The 26,805-nt window shown below is 41.3% G+C and overlaps 2 protein-coding genes across 2 annotated transcripts in view; both read left to right on the plus strand.

Annotated features, from left to right (window-relative positions):
- tesk1b (testis associated actin remodelling kinase 1b) overlaps positions 1 to 13,612 on the plus strand; it is a 44,477-nt gene extending 30,865 nt beyond the window's left edge. The window contains exons 7-11 of the mRNA XM_033610303.2: positions 7,909 to 7,999; positions 9,147 to 9,230; positions 10,254 to 10,340; positions 11,476 to 11,572; positions 11,650 to 13,612. Coding sequence (XP_033466194.1) covers positions 7,909 to 7,999; positions 9,147 to 9,230; positions 10,254 to 10,340; positions 11,476 to 11,572; positions 11,650 to 12,773 — 1,483 coding nt within the window. The 3' untranslated portion in view covers positions 12,774 to 13,612. The remainder of the gene's footprint in view (positions 1 to 7,908; positions 8,000 to 9,146; positions 9,231 to 10,253; positions 10,341 to 11,475; positions 11,573 to 11,649) is intronic.
- A 2,553-nt stretch (positions 13,613 to 16,165) lies between these two features.
- On the plus strand, positions 16,166 to 26,535 carry LOC144459943 (uncharacterized). Its single transcript, XM_078164778.1, has 8 exons — positions 16,166 to 16,226; positions 16,437 to 16,557; positions 20,778 to 20,947; positions 22,278 to 22,456; positions 22,958 to 23,120; positions 25,941 to 26,065; positions 26,173 to 26,303; positions 26,361 to 26,535. Exons 1-8 carry the CDS (start codon positions 16,166 to 16,168, stop codon positions 26,473 to 26,475), a joined length of 1,065 nt encoding a protein of 354 aa, XP_078020904.1. The 3' UTR covers positions 26,476 to 26,535.
- The last annotated feature ends 270 nt before the right edge of the window (positions 26,536 to 26,805 follow it).

A 26,805-nucleotide genomic window follows, 5' to 3' on the forward strand; every position in this document is an offset into this window, starting at 1 on the left:
GAGACGCATTACTCACTGAAGCACAGACGGGTTTTTCCAAAGTATGTGTGTACTGAAGGCACATGCTGCCTCCCCGCCGAATTTTGTGGTTAAACGCCCCCCTCTGCACCACCGCTCACTGTTTGGGGAACTTTTATTAATATTGTGAAGCGTCATTTCGATGCTGCCATGACGCACTCCGGACTCTGTTGACGTCGTGTCGTTGAGTCCCCTCCCCTGTGTTTGCAGCTGTGTGTTTTTAATATACTGTGACATTTATGTGGCATATTTTATTCATTGTCATAAATTCAGCGGCGGCCTGTACTGACTATAAATGACCAGCAAAGTTACGGCCAGCCAGATTTATTCTCTTCAGCTGGTTCTCCAGTGACATCATATCTCCCACGAAGGAGGGTGATCAAATTATTAACTCAAAGGGCAACTCCATTATGTATGTATTTATTTATTTATTGAGGTTTTTATATCATTCTGGAGTTTCCCAGTAGTGTTTTTATGTTTTAAAATACAAACAAATACTTTTCATCAAAGTACGTTCTAACATCAAAATGATATTTTCCCAAGCCCTTCTAGAAATATTCTCCCATGTGACTTGATGTAGGTTTGTACGATGCCCATTTTGGCAGCTGTTTTAAATTTAGTCTCAGTTTTTAGACAAAAATGCTTTTAGTTTTAGTCATTTTTATCCCTGATGACCCCTTTTTATACAGAGATCACAGTAGGGCTGCTGCAAAGTCTGTTCTTTACATCAAACCAAACAATATTGGCATCATGCAGCTGCATGATGTGATTTAAGACAGCATGCCAACATCGCAGAAAGAGGTGTGACCTCTAGTGTGACATAACATATGCATCAGCAGCGTTTTATGAACAATAACAATGGCATTAACGTGGCAGTAACAATCGTTTACTGTCCCTGTTATATGGTGGCTGATCTCATTCTCAGCTTGGAGGGTAAGGAGCTCCAGGACCTCATTGTTTTCCCAATTTGCAGACATTTATGGCTGCTGTTCTTCTTTGAGTTAGCCGCTAACTGCTATCAGTTGCTTTTTAAATCTCGCGTGTTGGGTCGCACGCTTAACATGTCGTCAAAACATCACACTTGTGCCGCCCATGATCCCATCCTGCTGGCTGTCCCTTTTACTCAGACGTCTATTCGGCGTTGTTACTGTCTCTGCTGCCGGCTTAAAGGCGAGACAACTGTCTACCTGTTTGGCGGTTGTAGCTTTTAAGCCCAGGTCAGGCCACAAAGAGAGAAGTTGCAGTGGTGTGGAGTGGCCATCTGGGCAAATCGCCGGTGGCTGGTTTTAGAACGTAAAGTTCTAAGTCCACTGGTCAAGTCAAAATGACCACAGACAGCATGTTGACTTGCCGTGGCAGGTGCTCCGTCCCCGCCGAGCCCTCTGTTTCTATCCTCACAGTGTGCCGGTGTCAGATGGTGCGTCGCTGCTGCTGCTGCTGCTTGCTGTATGTGCTTATGCCCCCCTCACACACACACATTCTCACTTACTCACAAATTGTTGCTGCTTACTTATATTATTGAGGCATGTTTATTACGAATACAGTCCATCTGATTCTCGTTTTGTTTCTGTTTTTTGCTGTTTCGTCACTACTATGTATGCAGCTGTAGCCAGTATCTCACTATCACTATCCTCATTCGTATTTTAAGAAGCCACAAATTATATTCAGCCACAAAATAAGCCTGAAAAGCTGGAAATCAGAACAGAAGTACAGAGAGTTGTTGCATAGAGATGATACACCATCTCATCTGGTTGCATTGGTGTGAACCGGCAAGTTTTTAGAACATTGCATTGTCGCCTTGTCGCCTATTTCATCTCGTCTCGGAGCAAATCTTTGGTCTGAACTGGGCTTTAAACAGAACGACAAGGCGGTGTAACAGTGTGAAACTGAGACATTGGAGCTGCTCCATAGACGATGAATTGGGAAAGATGTTGTAGTTGACACTGAGAGCAACCGGGGGAGTGTTCTGAGTATATGGGTACATTTTCTGTTTCAAAACTGAGAACACTGCAATAGATTAAAGCTCATTTGGGGATAAAAAAGAAAACAACCAATTTGTGGGTTCATAAAATCAGTCTCCTGTTCATTGTCTTCATACCTTATGACATCAGAACTTTGAGACTCACTTCTCTGGAGTCTGGCTTTGAGAGAGAGTAGCTCATGTTCACAAATATTATAAATATAATATATATATAATATATATATATATATATATATATATATATATATATATATATATACATACATATATATATATATATATATATATATATATATATATATATATATATATATATATATATATATATATATATATTTATTATATAATATATATATATATATATATATATATATATATATTTATTATATAATATATATATATATATATATAATATATATTTTTTATATATATATATTTATTATATATATTTTATTTATATATATATATATATAATATATATATATATATATATATATATATATATATATATTATTTTATATATATATATATATATATATATATATATATATATATATATATATATATGTATATATAACTTTGAGGCCATGGAAATATCATGTTGGTCTTTCAAAATGGAGATATTTCACTTGACACCACGAGGTACTTGACTTCAGTAAACATTATTTTTCTTGTCCCCAGTTTATCTTGACATCACTTCCCCTCAGCGTCCATATAAGTCCACGAAGTTTGTCTTCTTTATGAATATTGTTTCTCCTTTAACGGGTCAGCAGTCAGGCAGTGAATAAATAACAATATCGAGCTTTAACTGGCAGGCAGCAGCAGCCAGTAAGTCTCCTGCCCACACATGTAAAGACACACACTCGACACACAGTTAGCTCTTCATCCTCCCCTCCTCGCGCCGTCTGCAGTCATTTAGTAAACACTCGACTCTCACTGAGACGCCACAGCTGCCACTGTAACCTGTCCTGCCCTTTTCTCTGTGCGTTGTGAGTGTAGCTAAAAACAAGGCTCAAGCAGCACCTCCCTATGAGTGTGTGTGTGTGTGTCTGTTACTGTGTGTATCTTTGCATACCTGCACCTATCAAACATGAAGCCTCTGTTTGCTCCAGCCTCTGTTTCAATAGCAGCTGGTGAATTGTGCTTCCGTCGTGTTCAAGGGCATGTTTGCTTTTATATTTAAGTCAAACACTGTTGTATCCTGTAGCCGAGCGCTAACAGAGATCGGGATGATGTTGACAGCCCCTCTCCAATGTGTGTGTTTGTGTTGGAGTGCTACCGCTGTGCTTGCGGCATGGAGGAAAGGAGGGAGGAGGGAAGGATGGATGGAGCGAAGGAGAGGAGATGAAGGGGGTTTGGGAGAAGCACTCCAAATAAGGTCAAACTATTCCAGTCCTCCTCCTTTTGCTCTTACTGGATCTCTGCTGCCCCTTGTATTACAACTTGTCTTTCACTGTCCCATCATGCTTCTGGTGTCGTCACCTCTCTTTCTCTTCATTTGTGAGTTTTCTGTTGAGCTGTGTGTCCTGCGTTGCCTTCTGCGCTCTCTCTGTTTTCTCACTTCTGTCGGTCCACTTCTCCAAATGGTGTTTACGTTGGGAGCCGTGACCGTCTCAGCTCCTCGTTTCTCCCTCTGCCATCACTTCCCTCGCTGTGTTTTTTGCAGTATCATAGCCCACAGTAGCAGATGGAAATAGCACAGAAAGGAAGTATCTGCCAGCAGTGTGTGTGTATGTGTGTGTGTATGTGTCTGTGAGCACGTTGTCCTTGCACATTCTTCTTCCTTCCTTTTTATTCAGCATAAATTGCACAACGATATCTCGACATAACTGAAAAACACTGCGGTTTCTTAGATACAGAGGAAGTGCACATAAACACACGTACGCTTACACTTGAGAGCCGCGTTTCACCCCATAAAACCTCTCTGTGTGTCTCTCTTGATTGGGTTCTGCATTGATGAAATGGAGCGTGATGCCTGTTTTACTTGACTGTTCTTGTCAAACCATTTGCTTATCTGTCATCGGCTCTTACAAATTGCAGCTCTCCTGGGTGGAAAATATGTTTTCATCATTTCTCATGCATCAGTGTCGGGTCTTTGTTTGTTTCCAGACTTCACACAGCAAACACATATCTGCATATTTGATGTAGTTGTTGACCCAAAGCCTTTTTTTTTACTATAGCAGCAACTACATGATATTTTTATTATTGACTAAATCTGCAGATTATTTTCTTGATTAATTCTTTAGCCTTAAAAAAAAACTGTCAGAAAATAGTGAGAAACAGTCATCACAGTTAAAGTCCAGGATGACGTCTTCACATTGTTGTCCAACCAACAGTCCAAAACCAGAACATGTTCACTTTAATACGATGTGCAACAGAGCTGCACAATTAATCAAAATATTATTGAAATAAGTTTATGGCAATGCAACATCCAGCAGTGGTGCTACAGAGACACCCAGCCTGTAAGTCATTGCATGTTTCCTTGCATGTAGCAAAAAATCACATCATCTTCATCATTTTCAGATTTTTTTAATTTGAAATGAAATGCAAAAATTCCCACTAAAATCACAACTCATATCACAATATTTCTGCAAATAATCACAATATGATTTTATTTATTATTTGTTATGCCTCCGTGCTGGTGATAGCTGTAGTCAGAGGCATTATGTTTTTGGATTGTCCGTCCATCCCATTCTTGTTAACATGATACCTCGCAAATGCCTTGAGAGAATTTCTTTAAATTGGGCACAAACATCTCCTTGGACTCAACAATGATTTTTTTTTTTATTTTAGTGGTCAAAGGTCAAGGTCACTGTGACCTTGTATGTCTCATTCTTGTGAACATGATATCTCAAGAACACCTTGAGGGAATTTCTTCTCAATCCAAGTGGACATAAATGTTTCTACAAATCAAAATCATCATCATTTTCAGATTTTTTTTGTGTGTGTAAAAATGAAATGCAAAAAAATACCATTCCCAGTAAAATTGCAACTCATATCGCAATATGAATTTTTATATATATATATATATATATATATATATATATATATATATATATATATATATATATATATATATATATATACATACAGTACAGGCCAAAAGTTTGGACACACCTTCTCATTCAATGCGTTTTCTTTATTTTCATGACTATTTACATTGTAGATTCTCACTGAAGGCATCAAAACTATGAATGAACACATGTGGAGTTATGTACTTAACAAAAAAAGGTGAAATAACTGAAAACATGTTTTATATTCTAGTTTCTTCAAAATAGCCACCCTTTGCTCTGATTACTGCTTTGCACACTCTTGGCATTCTCTCCATGAGCTTCAAGAGGTAGTCACCTGAAATGGTTTCCACTTCACAGGTGTGCCTTATCAGGGTTAATTAGTGGAATTTCTTGCTTTATCAATGGGGTTGGGACCATCAGTTGTGTTGTGCAGAAGTCAGGTTAATACACAGCCGACAGCCCTATTGGACAACTGTTAAAATTCATATTATGGCAAGAACCAATGTGTCCCCAAGTGGAGTCGCAAAAACCATCAAGCGCTACAACGAAACTGGCACACATGAGGACCGACCCAGGAAAGGAAGACCAAGAGTCACCTCTGCTTCTGAGGATAAGTTCATCCGAGTCACCAGCCTCAGAAATCGCAAGTTAACAGCAGCTCAGATCAGAGAGCAGATGAATGCCACACAGAGTTCTAGCAGCAGACCCATCTCTAGAACAACTGTTAAGAGGAGACTGCGCCAATCAGGCCTTCATGGTCAAATAGCTGCTAGGAAACCACTGCTAAGGAGAGGCAACAAGCAGAAGAGATTTGTTTGGGCCAAGAAACACAAGGAATGGACATTAGACCAGTGGAAATCTGTGCTTTGGTCTGATGAGTCCAAATTTGAGATCTTTGGTTCCAACCGCCGTGTCTTTGTGAGACGCAGAAAAGGTGAACGGATGGATTCCACATGCCTGGTTCCCACTGTGAAGCATGGAGGAGGAGGTGTGATGGTGTGGGGGTGTTTTGCTGGTGACACTGTTGAGGATTTATTCAAAATTGAAGGCACACTGAACCAGCATGGCTACCACAGCATCCTGCAGCGACATGCCATCCCATCCGGTTTGCGTTTAGTTGGACGATCATTTATTTTTCAACAGGACAATGACCCCAAACACACCTCCAGGCTGTGTAAGGGCTATTTGACCAAGAAGGAGAGTGATGGAGTGCTGCGGCAGATGACCTGGCCTCCACAGTCACCGGACCTGAACCCAATCGAGATGGTTTGGGGTGAGCTGGACCGCAGAGTGAAGGCAAAGGGGCCAACAAGTGCTAAACACCTCTGGGAACTCCTTCAAGACTGTTGGAAAACCATTTCAGGTGACTACCTCTTGAAGCTCATGGAGAGAATGCCAAGAGTGTGCAAAGCAGTAATCAGAGCAAAGGGTGGCTATTTTGAAGAAACTAGAATATAAAACATGTTTTCAGTTATTTCACCTTTTTTTGTTAAGTACATAACTCCACATGTGTTCATTCATAGTTTTGATGCCTTCAGTGAGAATCTACAATGTAAATAGTCATGAAAATAAAGAAAACGTATTGAATGAGAAAGTGTGTCCAAACTTTTGGCCTGTACTGTGCATATATATATATATATATATATATATATATATATGGATTATTATTATTTTGATGGATTATTATTATTTTGATGGATTATATATATATATATATATATATATATATATATATATATATATATATATATATATATATATATATATATATATATATATATATTTTTTTTTTTTTTTTTATCTGTCTGTGCCAGCGATAGCCATAGCCGGAGGCAGTATGTTTTTGGGTTGTCTGTCTGTCCCATTGTCTTGACCACAATATCTCAAAAATGCCTTTACTGAATTTCTTCATATTTGGCACAAACGTCCCCTTGAACTCAACAATGAACTGATTAGATTTTGGTGGTCAAAGGTCAAGGTCACTGTGACTTTGTCTGTCTCATTCTTGTGAACTCGACATCTCAAAAACACCTTGAGGGAGTTTCTTCAAATTTGGTGCAAATGTTCACTTTGCACTAACTGGATTAGATTTTAGCAGTCAAAGGTCAAGGTCACTGTGACCTTTTATCCATCTAGTTCGCGTGAACACGATATCTCAAGAAGGCCTTGAGGGATTTTTTTCAAGTTTGACACAAATGTCCACTTGGACTGAAGAATTAACAGATTGGAATTTGGTGGTCAAAGATCAAGGTCACTGTGACCTCACAAAACATGTTTTGGCCATAATTCAAGAATTCTTGCACTAATTATGACAAAACTTGAGACAAATGTCCGATAGGTCCTAATGATGAAGTGATGACGTTTTGTATCCCAAAAGTCAAAGGTCAGCTTCACTGTGACATCATAATGTTCTCGATGAAACACTTGTCTGGCCATTTTTCAACATCATATCTCAGGAACAGAAGAGGAAACCTTTGGTCAGATACTGAATTGTATAGATCTTTTGTGCTGCTGAGGGGAAGATGTGTGTGAAGCATCCATGGTTTCACAGATATGGATGTAAACTTAAAGAGAATCTTGACTGATGTGTGGAGGTAGACAACTGCTAAGGGCATATCATGCAGCCTTAGCTGACTGTGTTATTGTCCATCTCTGTGTAATGATCAGATTTTAAGTATTGAATTTGATGTTTATTATATCTGATCCCTATCAGATAAACTAGTCTCTTCCTTGCCTCCTCGACTCGCCTTTCAGAAGTGAGAGACTAAGACGTGAGGAGAGGAGACAGGAAAGGAATTGAGGATGTCCAAACTGAGAAATGAGACGAGAAGTGTGTTTAATATCCTGTTCCCTTCCCTTGCTCTGTTTCTCTCCTCTTCTCTCTTTGATCTGCAGTGAGGAGGAGGACCAGGAGCCTCTGGCTGTCGTCGGCTCCCCCTACTGGATGGCCCCGGAGGTGCTCAGAGGAGAGGTGTATAATGAGAAGGTACTGACACATCGCTGTCTTCATTACCTGTCAGCTGCAGGTTGCTATAAAAGTTCAAGGTCCACAGTGTGATGAAAGACTGTCAAATAAACCCAGCACGCAGGTGGTGAAGTAAGGCAATAAATTCTTAATAAATCAGTTATTATGTTGAAGGCAAACAGGAATTCAGTTATGTAAGAGGTGAACTGCTTGGCCTGTATTATTCTCTCCAGCTAAGTGGACATCCTGATTGCCTGTTAGGGTTACATTTAAGGGGTGATGAGAACATTTTTTGTGTTAGGGTCTGCCAGGGCTCACAGGAAACTACAAATTAGAATAAACCACATCCAGACTGAAGTGCTTGTTTTAGATTATATTGCAGTTAATAATACAAATCCACGTAGTTTGCATAATCAGATTTTCAGGCCATCATGTCGACAATAAAAAACATTAACTTTACAAGTTACCAATAAAGCATTCTTAAAGTTAGAAGACATCAAATACACACTCAAAGCGTCCTCTCAAAACTTTATTAAGACATGGCGTCCCTTTGTGGACTTATTTGATTTGCTACAGGAACTCCTTGATAAAGAAGACGATGGTACCTATAAATGTTGCATGACAGCAGAGAGTCACATCTCATACTGTTCCAACCCTAGTTGCATGTGTGTTTTATGTTTATCTTATTTAGCATCAACTTAGTTAGCCTGGCAGTGTGTTCTCATGCCAGTCTCATTTGTCAGAATCAATGAGTGTGTATGCATGGACAGGAATAAACCCTTTACGATCGGGGTTTGGGGGTATCCAGTTCATGTATTTGAGAATGTAAACAAACACCATATTCCATTAATGAGAAACCTGAATATGCCAGCTGGAATACTGGAAACTGGGATGTGTATGGGGAACATGAATAACCCTATTTCTCTGTGCTCATGTGAACCACATATTTCAAATATGATCATGACCAGGAGAAGCCTTATGGACAAGCTATTCATGTCCATGTAACTGCACTGATAGATGGGTTAGAATTGGAAGAAAGAGTTAGACTTTAATGACCCCAGAGTGTAAGGACCCAAGTAAAACACAAGCTCTCTCCCTGTTTTATTTTCTCATCTTCATCCCTTGATGTGTATCTCTCTTTGATCGACTCATCGTCCTCTCTCTGCAGGTGGATGTGTTTGCCTACGGGATCATCCTGTGTGAGATAATTGCGAGGATACAGGCCGACCCCGACATCCTGCCACGCACTGAGGTACCGATGACAACACTGTCAACATCAATGATTCCCTGCTTTCCCTTATCATCACATACTCATCATCTCGTGCACTTCTCACGTCATATTGAGCCCTTTATTATATGTCTTTTAGGACAGTTTCTGTATTAATTTACGGCCTGAAGTCTGTCAGTATTACAAAAGCACACAGCTGTTGTGCAAGCAGCAATGTCAAAATGACTTTGCGCAACAGTTTCGCCATGCCAGACATTATTTTTTAAAATTATATAAATGGTCATCTGATTTTGGAATCAAAGTGCTGATTGTCATCTTCAGCAAACAGGAAGCTGACTTTCTTATCTTGAAAGAAGCTCGCATGTCCCCAAAATGTTTCTGCTAAAGTGCTAAAAATAACTGACAAAACACTTAGCGCCTTATGATCTGTATATGAAAAAGACATTGTATATACAGTGTGAGCAATAAACAGTCGGTATCTACAGTAGGAACTGCTTAATTTTTGCACATTGAAATGCAGAGACAAAAACAGGAGCTGCTCACAGCTGCAAAATAACTTTAAAACAAATTGCAGATGGTGATAAATGGCTCCAAAACCATAAAGCATTAAATTTAATGAACATTTTGCTTCCTCTTTCTGCAGTAGCACTCCACATTTGCAGTTTGATTGACATCTGTCAGTGCACGTACCGACCACTGCACCATTTCTTGTTGGCACAGATGGTGCATTAACAGCATACATAATAATAAATTACTGTACACAATTAGTATGTAGTGTGGATGTAGGACACAATGTCAGTGTTAAACCCACTCTGACAGCCTTTGAAGTTATCACAGGAGCATTTCTCCCCCTTGTGGCTGTTTGATGGTACTGCAGTTGAAGCCCCTTAAAACTGTCTGACAGTGGCAGCTCACCTCAACATTTTTCTTTCATGCCATGATATTATTAAAGGAAATGCTTTCAAAACAGTCTATATTTCTGATTAACCAGAGACAAATAACACTGAATATGAACCCTCATGTGTAAAATCCTTGGTTCCTGTGCAGGACTTTGGTTTGGATGTGGAGAACTTTAAGCAGATGGTGGGAGACTGTCCTCCTCACTTCCTGCAACTGGCCATCGCCTGCTGTAACGTAAGAAACACTCATCTGACACACACGCACACAGTCACACACACACACCCTGCCTTCTCAGTTTATTCCACTGTTCTCTTCCTTGGTGCAGGGTCACTTGCATCCTTTTTAGTGATTTCATGTTGGTGAAGAAGTCTCAGGTTTTACTTCATGTCAGCTCAAGTTTAGGTGCATTACCATAACGCACAGCACAATTCGACTCAACAGCACCATGCTCTAAAATGGTGTCCCTAAAATGGGGGTAAGCTTACCCCTAGGGGTGCTTTGGAGTACTGCAGAGGATACATGAGGGTTTTTTGAAATGTTAATTTAAAAGATATCTGTCATGCATAATTCCTAAAATAACTCTATCACGAAGTTGTAAGTGCAGCTCATCAAAAAGATGCAGTTCAGTGCAACTACAGTGTCATCTTAGTGTTATTGCATACTTACAAAAAAATGTGTTTGCTATGAATTTAAATGGATTCTGAACATTTGAGATTCAGCATTTAGTGTTTTTCAGTTGCGAGGTTGTTGTTCAGTAAATCAGACACTGATGGAGCAGATCTGTATGATACCTTTTTATATAGGCTTTTTTCCCCTACCAAAATGTTTTGCGTTGGTGAGGGGACATCATCATTGACATCACTGGAAAAAGTTTGAGAACTAATGACTGTTGCATAAGAGTGCAATGGTTGTTGTGTATAGTGTACCTAATAAAGTGACGTTTGACCAAGAATCAGTGAAGAAAATGTGGCGGCAGGACACAGGAGCAGGGCGCACAGAATCATTTCATAACTTCGATAAGTACTGTCAACAGGTCAGATAGTAAGGTTCAGGTGAATGATGTTCATTTTGTCTCAAGTATTGCAAATTTTTGCAACAGAGAGAACAATAAAACACATCGGAATTCATCATTTTTTCGGATGACAGATTAAAAAACGCATCCAAAGAAAAAGGACTAAAGTCAGGAATGCTGCATGGGCTGAAGTCATAGTGGGAGAGTTGGCATCCATCCACCGTCTAACATCCAAGCCAGGTTTCGATGTAATGGATGATCAAATCGAATTCTAAACTGATGATGCTCTACCTCCTCTTTCCTTCACACTCTTGTTCAGTGTGTTGAATTTTTCCTGTTGTTTGTCCCCATTTCCAGATGAATTCAGAGGTCCGTCCATCATTCGCCCAAATCGTGGTTGAGCTGGAGAGGAGACAGGCTGAGCGGAAACAGAAGGACGAACCAACAGTCAAAGGTGAGTCATGGAACCCTCTGAACTGTCAACATGTTTGTTTCTGCAGGTTGATATTAATCACCTTCTTTTCTCTAAAGCTGTTACTCCAGCAATCGGCCCTCTGCGAAGACGATCCCTCTGCCTCCCGTCAGATCCTCGCCTTTCCCGCAGCAAATCCGACATGCTCCACCCTCCAGACACGCCTCCCTCTGCCACCATGGCAATGCCTGCTCGGGTCAACCCCTTCTCTCAGAGGGAGGACCTCAAGGGCGGCAAGATCAAGCTGTTTGACACTCCCAGCAAGTCCGTCATCTCCCTCACCTTCACCCTGCCGCCTCCACCAGACTGCGATGACTCCTCTGCGTCTGAGACGGATGGCGGTGAGCTACCGAGGAGGCACAGGCGCTGCCACTCGCTGCCGTGTACGCCTCCTCCGCACCTCACATCAGCACCGAACACTGTCCTGACCGAGGAGGAGTCCACATCTGAGGTAGACGTTGTAAATGGCGAGATAAACGGAGTGAGTGAAAAAGAGAGACTGCTGGGAGAGGAGGAGATCAGGGATGGGAGCGAGTCTGATTCAGGTCTTCCTCTGTCACTTGAACCTCTGTCGCTGGACCTGCTGGACCAAGAAAAGGAGGAAGAGGGGGAGGAGGAGCCCATGGACTGCGCCAGCTCCCCGGACACACAAAACAGCAATTCATCTCCTTACTCTAAACTCTCCCTGCCTCCATCCCACTCCTCCACTCCCCTCCAAGCCTCCACCCCACCCTTCTCAAATGGCTGGGGGTCAGCCATCTCCAACAGGCCCCCATGCCTGCCTCCCCTCACTCAGTTGGATAACAACAACGTGGTCGTGAGTAGACCCTTGGGATGGAGCGACACTGCCACCAACGCTCCCACCACAACCAATAACAACGGTTACCACTCCCCACCCAGCGACCCTGCTGGTTCGTCCCCGTTCGGCTCAGGCAGCGGACACTCCCTGGACCAGGAGGAGGTGATCTCCTGTCCTGGCTGCTGCCTCGCTGGCTTTCGCTTCCCCTCAATGTGTCTCAGAGCTCCACCGCGCAGAAACCCCTACAAGAACCTAAACGGGGACCATGCAGCCTCACGTGGCCTGCTTTGTCCGGGACCCAAGGGCCTGCCGCCCTCTCCTACCCCCACAGCCACCACCACCAGCCTGGAGCCGGGACTCACCTTGCCGGGGGCGCAGACATAAACCTCCCACCACCAAAAACACACAGAAAAGATGTGAGGAAGCTCTGCACCAAAAGCTCTTCCCTGGAAATTAAGTGGGCCTTCTTGGAATTTGCACAGATTTTAATACAGCAATACCCTGCTTACTTTCCAGACACACTTTTTGGTGCAGATGGATTTATGAAAACACACTCCAGACTGGCTTTCTCTGTAAGAGCTGTGGGACAAAGAACTTGTTGCATGTCGCCCTCTGCTGGGCTGAGGGCGACATATGGATCTGACTGATGATCGGCAGTGTCCAGGACTGTTCAGCATGTGAACACTCCAGTTTGGAGCACAGTTGGTTGGATCATGTATATTTGCAAATGTAAAGATTCTCTTGACTGCTGATACTGATGATGATGATGCTGAAATGAGGAATGTTAAGCTTAGTATTATTACTGCTGCAATGATTTTTGATGTTTGGTGCTGTTTCTGAATGAACGGGCAGTTTTTGCTTTAATGTCTTTAATTATCAAGAGGGTATATGGTGCACTGCTGGGCTGTGTGTGTCAGTGTGTAATATGGACATATGTGAGTGTGTGGTGGATTCAGTGTGAGAGGCTGGATGTGTGTGTGTGAGAGCGATGTAGGGTAATAGAGTGTGTGCTGTACACCGTCCCTTTGACCTTTTTTTGTTGCTGTATGATCTCTATTGGCCCTTCTGGTTGCCTGGTTAAGCACTTCAACTGTATTACTGTTGTTAATAAAGAAACTAGTGATACTATTATTACCTTTGGGAATGAATGGTCAAAGACCTGCTTAAGAGATGTACAGATTCTTATTATTTAAAGATGGCATTGAATAAAAAGATAGAATGCAGCCATGTTCTCCTGCCCTTTTTTTTTTTTTTTTTAGCCTTGATAGATCCAGGAAAGGTTTTAGTGAAATGTCTGGACAACCATTTGGACTGACGATGAATTATACTAAGTATGGTGATCTCTTAGCTTCTCATTTAGTACCATATTCACATGAAAAATTGCAAATTATCTGCAACACTTATTATATTCCTATTAGCCCCAGCTGCACTTAGTGCTTAGTGTCAATTAGCAAGTATCAGCATGTAGCAGTGTTGGTGAACATGGTGAACAGTACCTGGTCAGCATGATATATTAGCATTATCGTTGTCAGCTGGCAAGTTGATTTGGACATTTATCTTGCTGGCATACAAGATACGCTAGCAAACTAAACAAGGATAGTTAACATGGGAAAGTTGTTCAGTGCTAATATGTTAGCATTATCCAAGGAGTTAGCATTCAGCTTGTTGACATAAACAAGTCACATTAGCATGCTAAAATGCTAAACAAAGATGTTAACATGGTGAACCGGTCAATGTGTTAGCATTGTCATTGTAAGGTGTCATGTTGACATCAGCATTTAGCCCATTGGCATACAACATATGCTAGCATGCTAACAAGCTAAAAAAGGATGAACATGATAAACAGTCAGCATCAATATGTTAGCATTATCATTAGGAGCTAGTACGTTGACTTTACCATTTTGCTCACCTACAAGTCACACTAGCATGCTGACACACTCAACAAAGATGTTAACATGGTAAACTAGTCTGCATCAACATGTTGGCATTAGCATTGTCAGTGGGCATTTTTATGTTAGCATTTAGCTTGTTAGTATATGTAGCAAGAGATGTTAGCTGAACAAGATGGTGAACGTGGTAAGTGTTATCCTCCACTGACATCATGTTAGCATCATCATTGTCACTGAAAGCTAGCATGGTGATGTTACAATTGAACTGATTGTTGGCAGTAAGGCTACAACATGCTACACATACATACATACTAGGTCAGAATCAATATGTTAGCATTGTCAGTGTAAGCTAGCATGGTGACAGTTGCCATTTAATTGATTCTTTGGCAAGACATGGCATGCTTATAGGCTAAAGAAAGATGGTGAACATGCTAAACTTAATACTTGCTCAGAAGCAACATGTTAGCATTGTCATTGTGAGCATGTTAGCATATGGATGTTAGCATTCAGCCCCCACACACATCCTGATTTTGCCAAGTGGTTGTTGTCCTGAGAACAACATTTTGTATGATAGCCCTGGGACAACAACTGCCTCAGCCAATCAACGTTTGTGATGTCATCAAAGAGAGCCCTGCTGCCAATGGCCGTGCAAAGAGGCGCAAATTCCAAGATGACACCCAACCTGAACATTTTACTTAAGTTAACGCTAGTCTGCTACTACATTAAAATATATTTACATTTCAGATCAATTGTTAATATTTTGCCACCATGTAAATAAACTCACATTAGCTTGCAAGGGTGAGCCATTTAGCCAGTGAGGGCGCTAGCTGGCTAACTGTTGGCTCTAACTTTAACTTTCATTGCTGCTCAATTTAGAAAGGCCACTACAGGAAAACATGTTCTTAGGAAAACCACACCCTGCCTTGTGGTAGTGTACGGAAGCGCATTACTGCCACATCAGGAAAAAAATAATGGATCAGTATTATGTTATAACGTGAAAAGTTTATTGTTTTAACAAGAAGTTCTTCACATTAACAATATAGTTTGATGTTATCCATGTTGATGCCTGTTCATTGCAAATAGCCAAGTGTCAAATCACAACTAGAGTGTATGGATGCACCTCCTCCCGAGACCAAATACTGCATTATAATGTGGAACTTTTAATGTCCTAACAATATAAGTTATTACATTTTAACATGAAAATATGTTGTTATAAAGCGAAAATATATTGTTATAATGTGGAAAATCTTCTTGTTAGAACCAAAAACTTTTCACTTTATAACGTAATATTTAACCATTATTTTTTTCCTGGTGTGGCAGCAATATGCTTCTGTAGTAGGGTGATCACAAACATTTATTCTATTTTTTAGGTAGCTTAGAGAGCAGCCTAGTGTAGTTTGGGAGACAAGGTTAGCATTACAATTCATAAAATTAATTAATTTCTCCATGTTTTCTATCAGTGATTCATAACAACTAATGTAATCAAGGTTGATGTTCAAAATAATATCACATTTTCTGGTAAGAAGAGAGACAGTAGAGGTAAAAACAGGCACAGTAAAACATCAGTTTGATATGTTTTTTTAAATCCTGAAACAAGTTTATCTTCTGCCTCTCAGTCTGTCAAACTTCTTGTCCTCCTCTAAGTAGATTACAGTCGTTCTTCTCTCTTACAAAATCGCCAGCCTTCAATTGAATCCTTATCTCTCCACCCCTTTCACCTTCCTGCCGACTCCAGTCTATCAATCTCCCCTGCAGCTTAGTGCATCTCCTCCTCAGACGTCTCTTTACAGGTTGCTTTAAAGCGAGTCAGTCACCCACAGCGCTGTACTGGCTATAGTTAAGATCATCACAGTCCTGCTCCCTTGATCCAGAGGTCACTAAGTTACCATGGAGACACCAGGTGTAACCACGGTGAGGCTGTGTGTCGTGGCTGCCCTGCTGATCACAGGTGAGTACTGAAGTTAATATCACAGCTGAAATGTTTTTTTAAAATAACTTCTCTGTCACTGTTCCCTGTGTTCACAGTAAGCCATTCGTTCCTCTGTGAGTCCTAATGCCTGCAAGTGTTAACAAACTTGTGACCATCAGACTTAACGGGTCAATGAGTATCGGTATGAGTGTGCTATTTTGGTGTACGTATTTCGTGTGAACTCCCCAGGGTCGACTGGGTCAGTCTGTTACACTGAAGTGGAATCACTGGACTTAGGATGCCTCCTGCGGTGGGATTGTCCCCGTGCCAGGTCTAATACCACCTACACTGTGCAGACAAAGACACAGGGGTAAGTCCTCCTGTCTCTGTCTGTGTGTGTTACAGTCCCTAACCATGACATTTTAACCAACATTCAAATTCATTCCCTCTCATGTTTTTGTATTTAATTTTTTTTATTGGAACTGACATTCAATACACTCATGGTTACTACTTATACTGGTGTATACCATATTAGTATTTTTCTGTTTTGTTAAATTTGTTTAAAAGAATACTTCCAAAGTGAACGAAGAATCCAAAAACGGAGAAAAGTCTTAATGAATTGGAATAAATGGGGGCCACGTTTACAACAGCAAAACTACCTTAAAACATCTGATTACAAACTCTCACACAACTCATGCAGTTTAATCCAAGTCTCATTTATCCAGTCACATGCTCAGTACTTCTCAAACATGCATTTTCGGTGAAACCTTACTATTTAAAAGAAATGTGTACAATTCAGGGGGATTTAGTAGCTTCAAGCAGAGAGGATTGCAACCGGCTGAAACTTCTGCGGGATAGAATTCCTTCAGTGTTCATTGTTCAGGAGTTTTTTCCTGGGAGCTGAATTATGCGCAGAGGTCTCTTCCTCTCCAAAACAAATGGACTCAGTTATTACAACAGGTAAAAACACTCAGTGCGTTTACATGCACGCAGTAGTCAAGCTAAACTCATAGGACTTCTCATCTTGTCTGAGTATACATGCAGACAGAAAATCAAATTTCTGATAAAAGTACACCTGACTCCACCTTGATAGACGGTGCTGTGTCCTTTTTAATATAGTGCGTATTGAACTAGTTCCGGTTATTGTTCAGAAACTTTTTAAAATAAATCCACGTTAAAGCGTTTTCCTACCATCAATAAACTTAAAATGTTTAGCTCCTTCAGCTGTCGGAGCATAAATGTAGTTTCCTCATCTACCCAGAAGTGCGTCTTCTGCTTCTTGGTCGCCTTGGTGTTTGTTGGTTTTTCTGGGAGTCACTGCTCTGCTGCTATGTCATGTCCTTCTTCTTCTTCTTCTTCCAGGTGAAAGCCCGTGAAAGAAAAAGTGGTGCATGCGCAGAAAGCCGAGTCTGACTCCAGTCGGACTAAGTGGATACATGCAGCAATAGTTCAACTTTAAATCAAATTATCTAGGTGTGTTAGTCGAGCTACGGATAGTCCAATTTCAGTCGGGCTAAGCTGTTTACATGCATTTAAATGTCTAGTTTCAGTCAGACTACGCCAATAATTTGATTTTCTCAAGCTGCATGTAAAGGTACTGATTGAATAAAGCAGCTTCACATTTGAAAAAAAATCTGTGTTTTTCTGACGCTCTCGTCATAGAGGGGCTGCTAACTACAGTGGCTGATGCGAAAATGCGAATGGCCCTATCTAGAGCTAGTGTTTGTTTTGTCCAATCCGGGCTACTGTAGAAACATGGTGGTGCAACATGGAGGCCTCTATGTTTGAATAGTTGCTGTTTTATTGTGGATTTTTGTATTATATGTTGTATTTGTTGCACTTTAATGTGTTCTGATTGGCTGCTACCTCGGCCTGGTCTCTCTTGTAAAAGACATTTTCAATGTTAATGGGACTTCCTGGTTAAATAAAGGTTAAATAAGTAAACACAAATATGCCCCTAAATCCTACACAATGAACCTTTTTTCAGCCTTGGATTACACTGCGTGAGTTACGTGAGAGTTTGAAAACAAATTTTTACTATCCTTTTACTACTATTCATTTAAAATTTTCTCAGTTTTTGGATTCCTCGCTCTCCATTGAAGCATGTGAAAAAACAACTCTCTGTACAAATTCAACGTAACACGGGGTGAGTAGCTGATATACAAATGGTCATTTTGGTGGGTGAAGTCTTCCTTTAAATTTCATTGTAAAGTATTCTAGTTATTCAAAGTTACATGTCTTTTAATTAGTGCTACTACCACTGTGACACTACAGTTTATCTGTGTGGGATCAATAACAGTTATCTCAACTGTATGGTTGTACTACACATTTAGAATTAGAATAATAAATGTAAACTACTTAAGATCAAGTGCTGATCAGAGTAAGACTGTCAAGTTATGGTTTAATTCAAGTATTTAGGTGTCACTTTTCAAGCAACAAGCACAATTTGCTTTTCCCAAATTGCTACAATGAGACATAAGGTGCATTATGACTCCACCACAAAGGTGAGGGGATTATTATTAGATGGTTTAATACTAAGGTTACTGTGTTCCTCTCCCTCCTGCTTTAACTTGTCACCACCCACAACTCCACACTGGTCAGGTGTGTTGTTCCACACAGGTGTTGGGGGCGTGGCCTTGGGGAACACAGGAGAAGGGAATTGTTTGGGGAGTGAAATTTGGTTTTGTTTGGTGAGGTTGGAGCTTTGCAGACTGCCACAGAGAAAAAAAACATTTGACTCTTTTAATGGTGGCTCCTCCACCGAATGAAGACAGCAGGTACACACTCTTTAATCGACAGCTGGTGAGTTTGATTCCTATTTTGCACTGCATTGTTTTTTTTTTTCTGGCTTATATTTTTGCATCTTGAAGGAAGGACATTGGACATTTTTTCAGTTGGATTACATTGTCTTATTAAAGCTTTTGAGTCGGACAAAGTGGACAGTTTACTGCAGTGGAGGTTCCCTCAGTAATTTTCTTGTACTCTCATTTGGAGGGTGGGGTTGTTGTCCTGATAGATGGTGTTCAGCCTTTCATTAATGTTTCCTTTTGGCGCTATCTTTGGTGAATTCACTAGTTTTCTAGACTGTCTAGATCTGTGATAGCTGTCCTCTGACCACAACCAAATGCACAAATTGAGTTGATGGGATGTCTCAGCCAATCACAGTGTTCCACATCATCTTAGGTGGACTGCAGTAGGGCCACGCCCCTTTTTAAAACAAACATGGCTGACTGTGAGGCAAGGAGGAAGCATATATTTTTTTAAGTGCACAATTTGAGTTTAAACTGTGTCTAAAGTAAACATGAGATGTTATATTACTTATTATTATTATTATTATTATTATCATCATCAAAGATATTATTATCATCAAAGATTTATATCTTTTACTTACATTGTACTGTGCAGCCTGTGCCTGCCATGTTTTTGTGCAGGGCAGAGAGATTGTTAACTTGGTCACTGAAAAATGTAGCAACTGTACTTCATCTAATGTGACCAGAAAATGAACAGGGAAATACTGTTTAAATAGAGTAGTACTATTCTGATATGATTTTCCAATGATACAGTCAGCTTATAAAGCATCTTATTGATTATGTTCACAGAATATTAATCTCAGGTGGTTTTCAACACCACTACTGAGGTGTCCTTAATCAGGGCACTTAACCCCCAACTGCTTGGGGTACCCATCCATGGGCAGCCTCCTTACTCTAACATCTCTCCATTTAATGCACGTATAGGTCCTGTTTGTGCATGTGTGAGTATTTCGGGCCTTTGTGTTTATGACAACAGAGTGAAAAAAATTTAATTGCCCTGCGGGGATTAAAGGGATAGTGCACTGAAAAATGAAAATTCAGCCATTATCTACTCACCCATATGCTGAGGGAGGCTCAGGTGAAGTTTTAGAGTCCTCACATGGCTTGCGGAGATCCCAGGGGAGAGGGGGTAGCAACACAAGTCCACCTAATGGAGGCTTACGGCGCCCCAGATTAAAATGTCCAAAAACACATAATTGAACCCACAAAATATCTCCATACTGCTCGACCGTAGTGTCTTGCGCGCGAGACCAGCAAAAGCACGTGAACACACATGAACACGGTGCCCATGTCTCACAGTCTCGCCCAAGCGCGCAGACGTGAGCACGGTGTACAGAGAGGCAGTTAGAGCTACAGGCTACAATGAGGCTAAAAACAGAGTTCAAATGACATTTTTCCAAACAACTTGTTATGTCGGGGCTTCAGGACACTTGGATCACTACGGTCGAGCAGTATGGAGATATTTTATGGTTTCAGTTATGTGTTTTTGGACGTTTGAATCTGGGGCGCCGTAAGCCATTAGGTGCAGTTGTGTTGCTACCCACTCTCCCCTTGGATCTCCGCAAGTGAGGACTCTAAAACTTCACCTGAGCCTCCATCGGCATGTGGGTGAGTAGATAATGGCTGAATTTTCATTTTTGGGTGCACTATGCCTTTAATAAAGTATATTTTCTTCGTTAAAAATGTGCATGTAAAAACCACAGAGAATATTCCTGCTTTTGATCATGCACATGTTTATGCCACATGTGACTGTGTCCTCTTGTGTGTACTCGTCTTGCAGGGACCCCTGGCAGGACGTGCCGTGGTGTGTTTGGGTCTCGTCCCGCAGCTGTGACGTCTCGCAGGCCTTCTCAAACTATGAGCTGTACAACATGATTCGTCTGGGCGTCCACCATAGCCCCACGTCCACCGTCTGGATGAAGCCCCGCAAGTTCGATTACAGTGACTTCAGTCAGTGACCGTCTGCAGTTTGTTTAATACGACAGTGTAAACAAAACCTGTGAAACAGATGACCTGTAGGTTCCCCTCTATCTGTTGCACAGGGTTTGAAACTGTTGCTCTTAAAAGTATAATAACCAGCTTTTATGTGTAATGTGCTGTCATAATTAAAGGGATAGTTTGTAATTTTGCATGTGGGGTTGTATGAGGTACTTTTCCACAGTCAGTGTGTTACATACAGTAACAGTCCCAGTTTGGAGAAGCAGGCAGAAGTACCAGCATGCACTGCTGTGGACAGGGACAGCAGCAAAATGTACTTTAGCCACCAAAAAAAGTTTAAGTGTACACTATATTGAGAATATTTTCACCTCTTTACCTTGTTGTTAGAGAGCCCTTTTCGACCGGGCAGCTGTTTGTCATCTATGCTCTCATCTAAGCAACCAGACTCCAATGACAAAAACTGTATTTTTGGCTCGCTGAACACTGGAGCTGCTGATGCACCACTGCCTCGATCAGTTTGTTTGCTTGTGTTATGCTGTGTTCACACCAAACGCGATGTGAATTTTTGCGGCACATTACTAAAATATTTTGTGTTGACCCGCTTTATACACGCGAATAACTTGTGTTATACGTACGTGAAATTACTGATTCCTCGGCATCATTCGTCCCTGGAGGATCTTAATGCTGATTGGCACTTGTGGCACGAATTGGTCGCTGAAGTTCAGATTTTTTAACTCTGATGAATAAGCATATGCCGCAAAATCATGCACTTGCTTCATTTGTGCTGGGAATTTGGGTCTTATTCCATCTTTACATTGACTTAACATGTAATTCACTCGTGTGAATTGTTTTATTCGCGTCCATGGTGAACACAACATTAATGTGTGACCTTGGTGAATCTAAACTAACCCTTTTAAATTCCAAAGTCACACAATTAAACAAACAAACTAAATGATCGAGGCAGCAGTAGACCAGCAGCTCCTGTGGTCAGCGATGTTAAATTACTGTATTTCTCATTGGAGTCTGGCTTTAAAAGTGAGTGATGTAAATTAGTCAGTTACCCTTCAGAAAGGGCTGTCTGATGGTGAGGCAAAGCAGTGACAATATTCTTAATATAGTGTACAGTTAAAGTGATATTCCCCATCCACAGCTTAGCATCCATGGCTTGTCCTCCTCACTGCTTCTCCAAACTGGGGGTGTGCTGACTGACATCTGCTGTAGGTAATACACAGAATATAGATAGGTACCTCAAACAACCCCATTTCAAAAGATCTGAACTATCCCTTTTAACGTTGAGCTTTAAGATAATTAACAGTCCCTCTCTCTCCTCCACATACTGCAGCCTTCAGCCCTCCCTCTGTCTCAGCCTCTCTCAAAGATGACCAGCTGCTGGTGAAGGTGCAGTTCCCCTGTGCGGCCAACAGGAGGTGCTCTCTGGGGAGGTGCTGTCCCATCACTGAACTGATTGACCCCTGGACTACAGTGACTATGTACAATAAGGCCAATCACTCTGAGTACCAGGTCAGACTCGCTTTTTGTCTGTTTTTTTTTAGTTGTGTTGATTTTCATTTAAAAGCCATACATGTTAAAAGTATGATTCAGAGTCAGCACTTATCTCTGTCCTGCAAGGTTCTCACAGAGTAAGCCTCACACTTGGATGCTGCTCAGTGCGTTCAGTGTTGCACTTTCTTGCTCCAGTAGAGCTGTAATAACGCTGTAAAGATATTTCCATCAGTATTAAAAGCGTTGCTGTTTAACCCTCTGAACCTTTGGTATAGGAAATGATGCTTCCTAAAATCCTCATTTTAGACTGAGAGTACAAAATCTGAGCAATTCCTCATCTGCAAACACAAAAACGCAGATGCTGCCATTTTAAATCCACTTGTCATTTATTGAAAATCTGTGTTTGTGATGATGGCGTTCTGAACACTAAAATGAAATGTGTGACTTCAAGAAAATGTCTCTTGTCTTTACCTTTTGAATCTTTTATTTTGAAAATGCCAGTGCTTTGTGTTCCTGCAGAGCCGCACAGTTTGGACCCAGGAAGTTTTGTCCCATGTGGAGTTCTCTGGTCTGGCTCCAGGTCAGAACTACTGCGTCGTGGCCAACTTCTCCTTCCCGACATTCTTCATGGCAGCTTCCCCGAAATCTGCCCCTCAGTGTGTCCAGACTGTTTCCACATCAGGTGAGAGGGCGTCTGAGTCACACTTTAACTTTTGAAGCTTTGAGGTCAATAAAATCCTGCCGTGACTTTTAGCATCCACCTGAAGTGCCCTGAAATCTGATCACATTTTAACCTAAGATGGTCACTAAGGGACACAGAGGATGTGTCGGATCATCATGGCTCACTCAGACAAGGATCTTTGGTGTTTACACAGGTCATTTACATACGTATATGAGGCTGTTGTCCAGGTAACACTCAAGTATGCCATTGTCCATTAATGAGTTAGATGTTTCCCAAACTGAGGGACAGGACCCTGCAGTGGTTTATAGGATGAATCTAGTGTTTGGAAGATGATTAACAGGATATAAAAGAGAAAATCATTGTTATGCTGCACTAAATTATATTAGTTTTTCAGAAATTCATGTAGAAATAAACATACAAACAAAAGAAAAAGTGCAAACAAGAACACAAGAATAAATAATGCATGAATAAGAAGAGATACAAAGCCATGAAGGCACTTGAAGCCATGCACTTTAGACTGAGCCCTATTTAAAGGCACAATGGAGCCTTTAACTAGGGCCCAGAGTCTCAGACCCACAGCATGACACCTCTTGTAGTTTAGTGCCCTCTACTGGCCTTGTTCATGTGCAGCTCAGGAACTTAAGAGTTCTCCACCCTGAGGTTAGTCCACACTGTGTTAAATGTAAGTTTGCTGAAGCTTCTCTTATTCATATGTATAGTCTTAACAAATATTGGAGGGAAATCTTTCACATGATGTCTCAGGTCTTAAATTAAACACCAAATTAGAACCAAACCCCTGGTGGCTCTGTTTGAGGTCATGGAGGGGGAGACGCAAGTAACTACAGAATAGCAAATTACATACTCACTTGAGCAATCAAATGGACAGTTCCAGAAAGCATGGGGTCCTTTTTTAAAAGCATTCCAGACCCTGTAAAGAGAATTACGCTGCACATTATTCAGTCACATAGCGCAGACTCTCGGTGTGACAGTGAGCTTGTATTATGTTTAGCACACTGGCAGTGAATGTGGAGGGATTACTTTGTGCATTTCTATATGTGTATTGTTTTTGAATTGTCGTGTTCTTTTTTTCTCACCTTGATTTGTGTTTACTCGGTCCATGTTTCTTTGGATACAGCTGCTGTTGATAGAAACCTATGCTTATCCCGTATTCCTCCAATGACCGATCGGCACTGCACTTTTAAAATATACTGAAAAATTGCATTAAAAAAGATTTTGAATCAGAAAAAGTTCTACAGCCTTGAATCAGCCATCGCCTTTGGGGAAGGGAGTTGTCTGACAGTCTTCCTTCAACTGCTTTGTTTTCCTTTTCTAGAAGTCAAATCTTTTTACATCGCTTCCATTAAAACATCCAGCTCATGTCTTGAATACTTTATAGGAGAGTGTTTTACATGACGCATTGCTAAAAGATGTGCTGCTTTATCGACATTCTGCTGCAAAGACTTAAAGGGTAAATAATCTAGGCTCTACACATTTAACATGAGACGAAATCTTCAAAACAGTTATCCAGGAATCTTGAACAGGAAAGGGAAAATCTTTCTTTGGGTACTCACCGCAGCAGCAGCTCAATGTCCAGGCCAGGGGTGAATTTGATGCCAAGAAACTTTCAGGACTTTGCACAGACGTTTTGTTAATCTCTGTAAAAAAAAAAAATTTGTATACGTGTGCAGAATTTGTAATCAGTGGGGCTAGTTTTTGGTGTTGAACCATTCTGGTTTTCATTTATAGTCCAAGTAGTATTGAACAATCATGTTTAAGCAGGCTTTGGTTGCAGACAGGTAAACAGTCTGTGTGGAGGGTAAAAGAGGCGAAACTCATCAGCTATCAACAAAAAAAGGCATCCTTTTAATGTCAGTGTGATACGAGGCCGATTGCCGTTATAGTTTCACAGAGCCCGGCGACGGCAGGGGGAAAAGTTAAGGTGGCGAAAGTCCAAGTGGGGCGGACGGGCCGGAGGGGTGGTGGATGGGTCCAACAAACGCCAACTTTCACCTGAGACAGCGTTGTTCGTGTCTCGTAAGATTCTATAGGCAAACCTTGTTCTTTTTTCCCTAAACCTAACCACGTGTTTTTGTTGTTGAAGGAAAAAATGTAAATTCACAGTGTTGTACCAACGTAGTATGTTTACTTCCTGTGATAATGGAAGTGTATTTTGAAATAAGACAATGCATGTAACAGGCAGATCTCAGATGTCCCAGAATGTCAACAACCAATGCACCCAGGGTACCTTGCACGTCATATGTGAGCGTGGAAAGTCCATTACTAAAATGTCATTAAATGATGAGGTTGGAGTGAGAACGTGTTGGGTAGATGGTAATCCTAGATTTGCAAAACTCTCTCAAGCTGCTTCAAAATATTCTTGTCTCACTGTTCTCTGGTTTGACAGTGTTGTGGTTAAGGTCTGGTTAGGTTTAGGCACAAAAAATGCGTGGTTAGGGTCAGGGAGGAGGTAGTGGTTAGGGCTGAAATGATCACTTGAAACATGGAACATGAAATCTAATGCGAGTTTTCATGGATCTGGGGTTACCATCTAGACACAACCGCTGCACCAGACCCTCAAAATACTCACCATTGCTTCTAGAGGTTAAATCATTGTCAGATTGATAGCTGATGCATTCCCAGAATGCCTTTTTGTTTACTTCATAAGAAGCTTTAGATTCTGTACTTTTTAAGAGGTACACAAAAAGAAGTCTGTCCAGAGTCCAAAGGACCAATTCCACCTCCTGCTGGCTCATTCTGCAGCCTCAGCGTTGACTTCTTGCGGCAGCTATTTGTTCAACCTGTATTATGTTTTCTCTTCAGGGCTGCTGCCTGTGTTGTGTCTGGGAATCGGTCTGGCGTCTTTGCTCCTTGTCCCACTTCTCACTGTGTTTCTGAGAAGACCAAGACAACCAGCACCAACCACTGAAAATCAGCCCAAGACTCCGGTATCATATGTCGATTTTTTTACTCTTTTCAGAATTCACAGATGCTAAAGTACACTGCCTGTTCCTCCTGGACAGATTTTTAATCTTCATTTCTTCCTGTCATCAAGGTGTCCATTCCTGATCCAGTCTCTTTGGTGCCTCTCCCCATGGTCCCTGTTGACCCTTGTGACATCCACGTGGAATTCACTGATGACCACATCTCCATTGAGTCCTCCTCCAACCAGGACCAGACCTCGACGCACACCAGTGATCCTCTCCATCATGAGTCCAGCGCAGGTGCAGCGTACTGGGACAGCGGCGGAATACAGCTGGAGCTGGAGCTGGAGCTGGAGCAAGGCCGGGACTCTGGTATCAGCATCCCACCTGTGTCTCACTCTTCTGAGGAGACATGTGGGACAACTGGAGACTGAAAGACTAAAAGCCTGAGACCCAGCTAACCGTGAGTGCTGATCTATAAAGGTATGTGTCAGTGGGGCTGTCTGGCCAGCATCACCACATCGCTGCACTATACCTGACTGACTGAAGACCACTTGAAATGTCTGTAGGTATGGATAAGTTTATTTTTCAGCTGTAAAATGTCTCGTTCAGAATGTCATTATTCTTAAATTACCAAATTTAAGTGATCGTTGTCACTGTAAGTATATGGGAAATAAGTTTTCCACCTATGGTCATGAGCTTTGGGAAATGACCCAAAGAATGAGATCACAGATACAGGTAAGGTGGCCCAAAATGAGTTTTCT

The sequence above is a fragment of the Epinephelus lanceolatus genome, chromosome 22 (genome assembly GCF_041903045.1).
Source record: "Epinephelus lanceolatus isolate andai-2023 chromosome 22, ASM4190304v1, whole genome shotgun sequence".
NCBI lineage: Eukaryota > Metazoa > Chordata > Actinopteri > Perciformes > Serranidae > Epinephelus > Epinephelus lanceolatus.

What these genes read in the sequence shown, in the direction of transcription:
- LOC144459943 (XM_078164778.1), top strand. Translation starts at nt 16,166, where the DNA reads ATGGAGACACCAGGTGTAACCACGGTGAGGCTGTGTGTCGTGGCTGCC. An exon ending in CCAGACTGTTTCCACATCAG is followed by an intron (nt 23,121 to 25,940) that starts GTGAGAGGGCGT and finishes TTTTCTCTTCAG; the next exon opens with GGCTGCTGCCTGTGTTGTGT. An exon ending in AAAATCAGCCCAAGACTCCG is followed by an intron (nt 26,066 to 26,172) that starts GTATCATATGTC and finishes CCTGTCATCAAG; the next exon opens with GTGTCCATTCCTGATCCAGT.